The sequence below is a fragment of the Medicago truncatula genome, chromosome 3 (genome assembly GCF_003473485.1).
Source record: "Medicago truncatula cultivar Jemalong A17 chromosome 3, MtrunA17r5.0-ANR, whole genome shotgun sequence".
In the NCBI taxonomy this organism is placed as follows: Eukaryota; Viridiplantae; Streptophyta; class Magnoliopsida; order Fabales; family Fabaceae; genus Medicago; species Medicago truncatula.
In genome coordinates this window covers 46670614-46682811 of record NC_053044.1, presented here as the reverse complement: position 1 = coordinate 46682811, position 12198 = coordinate 46670614, and the positions used below count along the sequence as shown (strand labels likewise).

General features: G+C 32.5%; 1 protein-coding gene across 1 annotated transcript; it reads left to right on the top strand.

Moving 5' to 3' along the window:
• Positions 1–6870: 6870 nt before the first annotated feature.
• On the top strand, positions 6871–12198 carry LOC11421686 (probable inactive receptor kinase At5g10020). Its single transcript, XM_003602418.4, has 3 exons — positions 6871–7971; positions 9530–11125; positions 11361–12198. The coding sequence occupies exons 1-3, from the start codon at positions 7047–7049 to the stop codon at positions 11939–11941; spliced, it is 3102 nt and encodes a 1033-aa protein (XP_003602466.2). The 5' UTR covers positions 6871–7046; the 3' UTR covers positions 11942–12198.

Sequence of the window (12198 nt, the reverse complement as noted above, 5' to 3'; positions counted from 1 at the left end):
AATAAAATATAAGCTACTTATTAATAAGATTTTGAATGAAGATATGGTGTTCAAACCACTTGTGAGATTGCTCTTTAACACAATGTGATTATCTCCAAGTGGTATCAAAGTTGATAGTTTGACTAAAGGTATCAAGTCTTTGAATCAAAAGTTTGACAAACAATGTGGTCGTTAGGAATATGCATTGAAATTATGTATAATTTTAATTATTTATAGAAAAATATTAACATGTGTCATAAGGAAACTAATGCACATGTTAAAGAATAATTTAATATAGTAACATTGTTTTTAAAGTTGTGTAGTCAATATTTTAAAAGTCAAAATATTATTTTTCCAATGTAAAATTGTATTTTTGAAAGAGAATTGATATTTTTACAACCATTTTTGTAAAACTTTCTCTCTCATACTCACATTATCTTCTTATTCTCTTTCTACCTTTTCTATCTCTATTGCTTTTGACCAATGAGAATAGAGAACAACAAAATTGTCCCAAAAGTTATACTAAAAAAGTTGTTCAAATATCACTACTCTTTTTGAAATTCTTAATATGTGCTCTTAGGGTTGTACCTAAGTAAATACCATTATTTGAATAAGTAGCATATAATGATGAAGTCTTACTCGGACAGAACCCCAAATAAAATTTATTTGAGTACACATAGATGAAAAAAATTCAAAGAAAAAACAATATATTAGTTTCAATTGTAATGGTGTGTCCAAGTAAGATTTATCCACGTATAAGAGTCTCCTGATGGAGTCTGTGACAGTGCCAAAAAAAATCTATATCTTCTGAAAGACAAGCTCAAAAAAAAAAAAAAAATGCTAAAAGAATGCTCTTTATTTTTAGACTGGTGCTAGTCACACCAAAAAAAAAACAAGTTACACGCCAGAATGACTAATATACCCCTAAGTTGAACATAAGTAAACTAAATTTACATTAACCTAAATTGAACATAAGTAAACTTAATTTACATTGAACATAAGTAAACTTAATTTACATTGAACATAAGTAAACTAAATTTACATTAACCTAAATTGAATAAGTAAACTGAATTTACATACTGAACATAAGTAAACTTAATTTACATTAACCTAGATTGAGTAAACTGAATTTACACTAACCTCTTATATCTAGATTGAACGTAAGTAAACTAAATTTACATTAACCTAGATTGAACATAAGTAAACTAAATTTACATTGACATAAGTAAACTAAATTTACATTAACCTAAATTGAACATAAGTAAACTGAATTTACATTAACCTATATTGAACATAAGTAAACTGAATTTACATTAACCTAGATTGAACATAAGTAAACTTAATTTACATTAACCTAGATTGAGTAAACTGAGTTTACACTAACCTCTTATATACATGTAAACTGAATTTACACTAACCTAAATTGAACGTAAAGTTAACTAAATTTACATTAACCTAGATTGAACATAATAAGTAAACTTAATTTACATTGACATAAATAAACTAAATTTACATTAACCTAAATTGAACATAAGTAAACTTAATTTACACTAACCTAAATTGAACATATCTCATACCAAAACAAACAATAAACAAATAGAAACTCATTGAAAATGAAATTCATGAAATTCACCAATCTTTATGAATATAGTACAAATCAATAACAAAGATGTTGATTCAAATATTGGTTGCACATCTACGGTGATTTGTGGATGAAAGGGGGTAAGGGTTCAGAATGATCATAAAAGATGGATTTTTAAAAATTTACATGAAGAGGACAATTTTGGTATTATTGTAAAAATTTAAATAAATTTGGGTGTAACTAGTTTTTTTTGGGGTGTGACTAGCACCAGTCTTATTTTTATTGTAATTTTACGCTGAAAGAATTCGTCAATATTAGTGAAAGTATTTTACCAATTTTTTTTTTATTCGTGAGTATTTGCAATTGCAACATCTGATGACTCTGATAGTTGATAATCATGTTCTGATCTGATTGAGGTGGAGCAGCCTAAGACTTAAAAGAGTCATATACGTGGAAACTCTACCATAACACTTCCATGGTGAGATTGAAATTGAAATGAAAGAATACTAAAAAGATGTTGAAATAAATGAAACAACACCTAATCTGTAACCTCATGCTTAATGAGTGGGAGCTACTTGTCATTCAGACAAGCTTTAAATGTGTTTTTCTAAAATTAAAGAAAAAAACTTAACTATCATTCGTGATCATTTAAAATAGATGTTTATATTAAGTTAGCCTTTTAATTTTCTTTTATTATAAATTGATCTTTTACATCATAAAATATATTCACAGTTAAAAAATGTTTATATGGAAGTTTTTTTTTTTTTTTTTTTTTAAGAAATGGACAATTAATTTTAAGTAGGTTTTTTGTTGATATTATAAGCATTTTTGGACATACAACCTCAATTTTTTTTTTTTTGACAAAAACCTCAATGTTAATTGGTCCATAAACACTTTCTAATGAAGTTGATTGAAAAAACGAAGAACGCTATAAATATTTTTGACATCATAAACCAATTTGTAACAAAAAAAAAAAACTTAAACAACCAATTTATAAAAAGAAACTGGACAAAATAAACTACTATATATCTATCCATTTTATTTTATTATATTTAACCCAATATTTAAGAAGTAAAATTTAATAAAATAAAGAACAAAATCAATATGATTTAGCTATTAACTTTTCACGATTTCAAATACTAATATCAAGTGAGTTCAATGTAAAGTGACAACAAAGTAATTTTTTATCTGGTATGTTGGTAATTTAGATTAAAAGAATGTTTATTTATCAAGTAACATGGCTAGAAATTCACTTTTTTCAAATCAATGTCAATACCAACTGAGCTAAACCCACAAGATTTTTTTTTAGTGTGTAATTATTTGTTTTTTTGAGCGATAAAAAAAGTATTACAAAGTAATCCACTAAAGAGATGATCATGCTAATACTGATAGTAAAACCCACGACTCTCTATAGATGAGTCAACTCTTTACCGACTAAATCAACATTTATTGATTTTGCTTTCTTGAAAGTTTGAATGTTTAATTATTAAAATAAATTTGAACATGTAGTTAACAAAGTTTTGAAATATTTTAATTAATTAAAGATTAAATTAAAATCCACAAATAATTATTTAACTCGTTTTTTTACTCAAATTTAACTTATAATTGATTCAAAAACCAAAACCAATTCTTATAATAAAAATGTTAGCAACACATTTTTTAATACTCATTCTTCTTAAGTAAAACTTATATATGATTTTTACCATTTTATACATGATCCATTTTTAAAATAAGATATCCACATAAATTTTATCTAATAAAAAAGAGTGTTACAAAAATAATGTTTATAATAGAGCTCTTTTTATAATTAGAACCAAACATAAAGAAAACTTGATCAAACTACAAAACAAACATAAAGAGAATTTGATCAAACAATAAAACGTAAATCTATGTAAGTTTAACTCAGTTGATAGAGATAATTTATGTGAGATCTAGGTGCGAATCCTAACACCAGAAAAAACCACAAAAAGAGTTGATTGATGAAAATTATTGGGATCCATCCATCTATTCTAATTTAGGGAAGGAGAAGGATATGATTGATGGTTCAGATTGAAAGCTAAGGTCAAAGTAAAAAACCCAAAATGGCAATAAAAAATAGGAATAGGAGTTGAAGTTGAGGTGTAGTAGTTGCATTATTCTATTTGCACCCTACTATTTCATTCCTTCCTCTCTTCTAGACATCGTCTTTTATTTCTTTCCTTCGTTGTCACCCATCTACCCCCAAAATTCTGTTTCTTAACGCCGTTCTCTTTTTGTTTTTCTTTCCCTCCCTTGGCCTTTTTCGTTTCCCTCGTTTCTCGTAGATTCCTTTCGGAAAAAAAATAATTATATTTGAGACGTAATTCTATGTCATATTCAAACTTTGATTTACTAATTTTTTTGTAGAGAAAACTTGATTTACTATGTTAGCAAGGAGATCACTCATTCTAATATTGGTATCGTCTAAACTCTAAACACTTAACATTTGGTGTATTAATTTTGTCAAAAAAAAAAAAAAAAACATTTGGTGTATTAATGTTGATATGATCATGCTCTAATTTTTTCCTATTAATAAAAAATGTCATCATTTTAGAAAAAAATATTCTATTTTGGTCTCTTAATTAGAAGTTTTAACCATTTTAATCCCTTAATTATATTTTTTCCATTTTAATCTTTTAAGTTATAAACATTAGACACTTTTTTGTCAATTTTTTTATAGATATTTTTATCATTGTTACAAACATTTAAGAGTGTACACAAGTTGGGTTGGGTCAGTTTTGGCCTAACCCATTACCCGACTGGGTTGTATAATCTTTGTGTTTTTTATTTTTTGAATGACAAATTATATTATATATATAGGGGATTAAAACCCAAGTATTACACCAATAATCTTTGTGCTTTGATATAGGTTTTCATGTTTGTACACAATTTAACGTAAAAAAAAAATGTTTGTACACAATTTAGTTTTATTTTTGCTTATGCTTGCACACATTTTTTTTTTAGTTTGTACACAATTTAGTTTTATTTTTGCTTATGCTTGTGCACAATTTTTGCTCAGCATTGATTACTTCCGACAAAGACAGTCAAAATACCAAATACTTGGCATGCTCGTTGTTTATACTGATTCAACGCTGGTAGCATCAACACATCAAGAAAATTGGTTTAGAACAAGCGACAAATGCTAAAATTTACTATGCTACTAAAAATGAATACGAATAAACCGGTTGGGTATGCTAGTACATATATCTAAATCCAATATTCAAACCATGTTTTAAAAGTCAGATACATGCCAAGTCAAAAAACTTCAATGAATAACAATGATGTTATTTCCTTAAAAAAATTATGTTACCGTTTATCCAAATATGGAAAGTAAATAATGAATGCCTTATCATATATTTTTTTAGCAGACCTTACCATAAGTTTTTTTTTTTTTTTTTTTTTTTTTTTTTACAAAAGAGGGTCAAAGGCTCAAAAGAAAATTAAAAAGCTAGCCGAACATTCCTAGGCATGGAACGCCGGAGATGTCATTAAAAAGAAGTCTACCGAGCCCATGGATGGATTCTCCATTCTGATACAATTAAAAGAGTCTAGAGAAAATGTAAAGTTAACCAACCAATCAGCACATCGATTACCCTCCCTCCAAGTATGCTGAAATTGGACTCGTCAATCCAAAGCCAGGAGTTTCCGAATGTGTTGCACCAATATGGAATATGAGCCACTAAACTTGCAGTTTTCTATAACCACGTCAATCAAGATTTTAGAATCACTTTCAACAATGAGTTGTAGAATGCGCTCTTGCCAAACCATCTCCAAACTAAGATACATGCCCCACATTTCAGCATGAAGTGCATCACAAACTCCAATCTTTTTGAATGTAGCCCTTTTAGCCATCTCCTTTTAGAGCCGCGAAAGAGGCCACCACAACCTGAATATTCTCCACTTCCTTTGCAAGCAACCTATGTAGATTATCTCCTTCATTTAAAAATTGCGATGAGTTAGTTCCCCTAAAAAATAACTTTTCACACATTATTTGTATTTTTTATTTTAGTTAGAAAATCAGAGAAGACATATTAATAATTTATAATTTATCTAATTCATCTAAATTTTACTTTAAAAAAATATTTTTAAGGAAAATTAATGTAAAAAAATTAATTATAAATTATTAATATTCATAGCTGAACAAAACTAATGTTAATATTCAATAAAGTTTAACTATTTTCATAATAATTGTTACATCTGTAAATAATTATTCCAAATAGATTGTCCCTTTTAATATTTTTATTCAGCGTAATAATTAGAAATTCACCTTTTTAAAATTAGTAATTGAAGTTCAAACTCTGACCCATATACATTATACGTCTCTATCAATTGATATGAGCTTGTGAAGACTAATCTTAATGCCACTAAAATTGCTTATTTTACAATTGTATCATTCAATCAATATTACGTGCATCATTTCCGCGGCCGTTTATGAGATTTTGATGTTATAGGGCGAACTTACAATTTGGATCATAATCTAACTAATAAATATATATAAACATAAAAAGAAGAGTAATGATATTTATACATTCAATTGATGACAATTTTTAATGGTCCTCTTCGTCGCGCGCCTCAGATACGGCCATGATTACTCCTAAGTTATTAATTATCCATTTCGTAGGCAGAACCTTTACTTTGTACTACTAGTATAAAAATAAGTAGAAAGAAAAGATAAAATAATGAAGGTGACGGCGTTAAGATAGATAGATGCATGTGCGTGTAGGGCTGGATAGAGAAGGAGAGAGAGACCGAAGCCTAAAATTGCCGTTTCTGTCTCTAACAAGAGAGAGAGAGAGAGAGAGTGTGTGTGTATGGGAACAAGCAACAACAGCACACAACACAACAGAAGACAGTACAACATAACATAGTGAAAATTAATAAATGATGGAAGAGAAGAGAACTACAAACTTTGTCCTTTACAGACTGTAGTTACTTGCTCCCACCAACAAACACTCTCCACCTCACCCATTTTCTTACTGTTTTTGTTATTTTTTCTTATTCTTATGGAAACTCTTTTTTAATTAATATTCTCATTAGTTATATTACTGTAATTTAAGATTTTCTTTTTTTGGATTAGATATACAATGTCAAGCTTTTAGAAAATATACATAAATATCATCAATTAGATTACATATATTTTTACAAAGAGGGTTAAAAAGAAATTTTATGCATTTGTTAGAGTTAAAACATGGAATTTTTTATTTATTCACTATAATTCATTTTAAAAGATGAAAAATGAAAAAAAGTTGATATTATAATAACACAAAAAATAAAAAATAAAAATGAAACCCTATAGTGCAAGTGCTACACTACACTGAACTTTCTCTCTCTATCAAACTCGCCTTCCACCTCCGTTCAACGTTGATGTCAACCTTCTTCTTCTTCTTCTTCTTCTAGGATTCATCTCTTTTTCTCTCTTAAAATGAATCACTACTAAAACTTATCTTATCTATCCACATTAACTCCGATGAATCCTCCACCGTACTTCTTCCTCCTCCTCCTCATTTTTCTCTCTTCTTGCTCCGCCACTTCACCGGAGCTCCGATCTCTACTCGAATTCAAAAAAGCCATAACTTCAGATCCAGAAAATCCACCTCTCACTTCATGGAACCTTTCTTCTCTCCGAAACGACAACATATGTCCACGTTCATGGACAGGAATCACCTGCGACGACCTCACCGGAAACGTCACCGGAATTAACCTCAACAACTTCAACCTCGCCGGAGAGTTAAAATTTCAAACACTCCTCGACCTCAAACTTCTCAAAAATCTCAGCCTCGCCGGAAACAGCTTCAGTGGAAGATTACCACCGTCGTTAGGTACAATTACTTCTCTTCAACATTTGGATCTTTCAAACAACAAATTCTACGGTCCAATTCCGGCGCGGATCAACGATCTTTGGGGTTTGAATTACCTCAATTTTTCACATAACAATTTCAAAGGTGGTTTTCCAGCTCAACTCAATAATCTTCAACAGCTTAGGGTTTTAGATTTGCACTCTAACAATTTCTGGGCTAGCATTGCTGAATTAATTCCGACTCTTCACAACGTCGAGTTTCTCGATTTGAGTCTAAATCAATTCTCTGGTGCACTTTCACTTACTCTTGAGAATGTTTCATCTTTGGCGAATACTGTTCGGTATTTGAACTTGAGTTATAACAAATTGAACGGTGAATTTTTCTTAAACGATTCAATTGCATTGTTTCGAAACTTGCAAACTCTGGATTTGAGTGGTAATTTGATTAGAGGAGAGCTTCCTTCTTTTGGTTCATTGCCTGGACTTCGAGTTTTGAGACTAGCGCGTAATCTGTTCTTTGGCGCTGTGCCTGAGGATTTGTTGCTGAGTTCAATGTCATTGGAGGAATTGGATCTTAGCCACAATGGATTTACAGGTAAATTTTTTCTACTTTTAGGATCACTAGCTAGTTAGTGTAGGTATAGTGTAGCATTGATCTCTGTTTATTTGTCATTTATTTATTTTTACTCTTGTTTTGGTTTGTATATTTTCATGTTTTGTATAGACAGAATTACCACTATTTATAGCTTGAACTATGCTTGTTTAGTTTTACGTTTAGGAGCATGCAATGCAATATGCATGTTGGATTTGAAATTTCTAATTAAGAGAAATGATTTCAATTTGATCCATCTACTTAAATAAAATGAAAAGTAGGGTAACCGAAAATGGCACTGGTATGCATCTGATTTTGTATTTACGTGCATGCACATGCGTTTTAGTGTACGGAAAAGGTGCATTAATGATAACAGGAAGCGTTTTCGATCATTGAATTTTTTCCTGCCACGGAGGTCATTGGCGGGTAGTGCACGGGGGTAAATGTTTTCATGCACATGCGTTTTAGTGTACGGAAAAGGTGGATTAATGATAACAGGAAGCGTTTTCGATCATTGAATTTTTTCCTGCCACGGAGGTCATTGGCGGGTAGTGCATGGGGGTAAATGTTTTCATGCACATGCGTTTTAGTGTACGGAAAAGGTGCATTAATGATAACAGGAAGAGTTTTCGATCATTGAATTTTTTCCTGCCACGAAGGTCATTGGTGGGTAGTGCACGGGGGTAAATGTTTTCATGCACATGCGTTTTAGTGTACGGAAAAGGTGCATTAATGAGAATGGGAAGCGTTTTCGATCATCGAAATTTTTCCTGCCACGGAGGTTATTGTCAGGTAGTGCACGGGGGAAAATGTTTTAATGAAAGTTTATAAATTCCATTTTGCACGTGGCTTGAATAGAATCAATGAGCTTGCAAATAAATCGACACAATTGCTGTCTGTCGATTGACATAGAGGTCGAACAGAGGATCAGTAGGGAGTGATGTTTAATCTTTTTTGTCATACATTTCTTCCAGCAACACTTCCTTTGTGAATTGTCTTCCTTACCTTTAATCAGGCATTATCTGTTTGGTGTCTTTAACTCTTTGTATTTTCATTTTAATTTTTTTTCTGAAAAAATTGACTCTTTGTATTGATTGAACCTTACCGTGCTTGGTGTTTGGCTCATTAGTTTATCATATTTTGTAGTTCTCTGATGACCTGTGAGATCTTTATCTTCAAGTTGGGTGTTCAATTCTGAACTGTCTCGTCGTTTCCTTAATTCTTTTAGTACATAACTTTTTCTTCTCAATTGGTTTATCTTATATTTTTCTGTCTGGATACCTCTTGTACATCACTTGCTAGTGGCTTTCTGAGTTTATTCTGCTCGCTTTATCATATTAAAACCTTTTTTTTCCTTTTGAATTAACATGTTTCAAGTTAGATTACCAGTTTCATTTAGCAGTTGTCAAATAAATTTTCATGAGGATCTTTTGTATATAAATGATTATCGCATCATGGTTTGTAAGTGCTTAAGATTTTGGGGATTTAAATTATTTACTAAATAAATGTCAGTAAACTCAATACCGTGTTAATTTATTTGTATATCTTTACTTATGTGCAGGCTCAATTGCTGTAATTAATTCCACCACTTTAAATGTATTGGATCTTTCATCAAATAGTTTATCAGGCTCACTGCCAACCTCTTTGAGAAGATGCACAGTCATAGATTTGAGCAGGAATATGTTTACTGGCGACATTTCTGTATTAGGGAACTGGGAAGACACTATGGAGGTTGTTGATCTGAGTTCAAACAAGCTGTCTGGATCCGTGCCTTCTATTATAGGGACATATTCAAAATTGTCTACCCTTGATTTAAGTTTTAATGAACTTAATGGATCCATTCCTGTTGGTTTGGTTACTTCACAATCGCTAACAAGACTGAATCTTTCTGGAAATCAATTTACAGGGCCACTTTTGCTTCAAGGTTCAGGGGCAAGTGAATTACTAATTTTGCCTCCTTTTCAGCCAATGGAATATTTTGATGTATCTAACAACTCGTTAGAAGGTGTCTTACCTTCTGATATAGATAGAATGGTTAAGCTCAAAATGCTGAATCTAGCAAGGAATGGCTTTTCCGGACAGCTTCCAAATGAATTGAGCAAACTTATTGATTTGGAGTACCTCAATTTGTCTAACAACAAATTTACCGGAAAAATTCCTGATAAGCTTTCATTTAACTTGACTGCGTTTAATGTGTCCAATAATGATCTATCTGGCCATGTTCCAGAAAATTTACGGCGGTTTCCTCCTTCATCTTTTTACCCTGGAAATGAAAAGCTAAAGTTACCAGATAATGCCCCAGAACATTCTGCACTGCCAAATATTCCAGATAAAGATAAACATCATAGTTCAAAGGGTAATATCAGGATAGCAATTATCCTTGCTTCTGTGGGTGCTGCTGTGATGATTGCTTTTGTTTTATTGGCTTATCATCGAACACAAGCAAAAGAATTTCGTGGGAGAAGTGATTTTGCTGGCCAAACTACTGGAAGAGATGTCAAGTTAGCAGGACTTTCAAGGCCTTCCCTCTTCAAGTTCAATACAAATGCTCAACCCCCAACATCTTCGTTGAGCTTTTCAAATGATCACTTATTGACATCCAATTCAAGATCACTTTCTGGACCACAGTCAGAGTTTATAACCGAAATTTCTGAGCACGGCTTGCCGCAGGAAGTGGTAGCAACCAGTTCAGCACCTCCTAATTTGATGGATAACCCTCCCATGTCATCTGGAAGGAAGTCTTCTCCTGGTTCCCCATTGTCGTCCTCACCACGCTTTATCGAGGCTTGTGAAAAGCCTGTGATGTTGGACGTATACTCACCAGATCGACTAGCTGGGGAACTGTTTTTCCTGGATTCTTCACTAGCATTCACTGCAGAGGAGTTATCTCGAGCTCCGGCTGAAGTTCTTGGTAGAAGTAGCCACGGCACTCTGTACAAAGCTACTCTGGACAATGGTCATATGTTGACTGTAAAATGGTTAAGAGTGGGGTTGGTCAAACATAAAAAGGAATTTGCGAGAGAAGTTAAAAAGATCGGTTCGATGAGGCATCCAAACATTGTCCCATTACGAGCATACTATTGGGGGCCTAGGGAACAGGAGAGGCTTCTTTTAGCTGACTACATTCATGGAGACAACTTGGCCCTCCATCTCTATGGTAATAGTTAACTTTTCCGTCAGCACATCTCAAACCCCCACTTGTCTTTTTTGTTTTGTTTAAAATTTGGAGAACAGTAAAAACAGCACACTAGGAACTCTGCCTAAGTTTTGTTCTTTTTATTGGTAGCATTTATCGTGTCCTATAGTTATCATCTGCATTGTTCATGCTGGAGTATTTACATGACAATAGCTTTTTGTATAGTTAGTATAATATTAATACATTGTTTGCACAGAGACCACTCCCCGGAGATACTCGCCATTGTCATTCAGCCAGAGAATAAGAGTTGCAGTTGAAGTTGCTAGATGTCTTTTATACCTTCATGATCGAGGGCTTCCCCATGGAAATCTGAAGCCGACAAATATTCTGTTAGCAGGCCCTGATTACAGTGTTTCTCTTACTGACTACGGTCTGCACCGGCTAATGACACCGGCTGGAGTTGCAGAGCAGATACTAAATCTAGGAGCACTCGGATACCGCGCTCCAGAACTTGCTTCTGCATCCAAACCACTTCCATCATTTAAGGCCGATGTTTATGCACTTGGGGTGATCCTAATGGAATTATTAACGAGGAAAAGTGCAGGCGACATAATATCTGGGCAATCAGGTGCTGTTGATCTTACAGATTGGGTTAGGCTGTGTGAGAGAGAAGGAAGGGTAATGGACTGTATAGACAGAGACATTGCAGGTGGTGAAGAATCCTCTAAAGAGATGGACCAACTGCTTGCGACATCTCTCAGGTGTATTCTCCCTGTACATGAAAGGCCTAACATCAGACAAGTTTTTGAAGATCTCTGTTCCATACCATCGGCTTGAATTTTTTGTACATGTGTCTGGGGATTAGGTTTTTTATTTTTGGTTCCTTGACCCATTGTTATTTTCTGATTCTTTGTACTCATATCTTCTCTCCTCCTTAATTGGTTTCAGGCCTTATTTTGGGCTAATCATCATATTCTTTTCTTCTATTATTCTCTTTTTCTAGAAAGATATTTCTTGTAAAGCGACAATCATCGATTAATCGACAGTGTTGGTGTTTAATTTGAAATGGAGATGTTTGAATTCTTTTCTCTTAA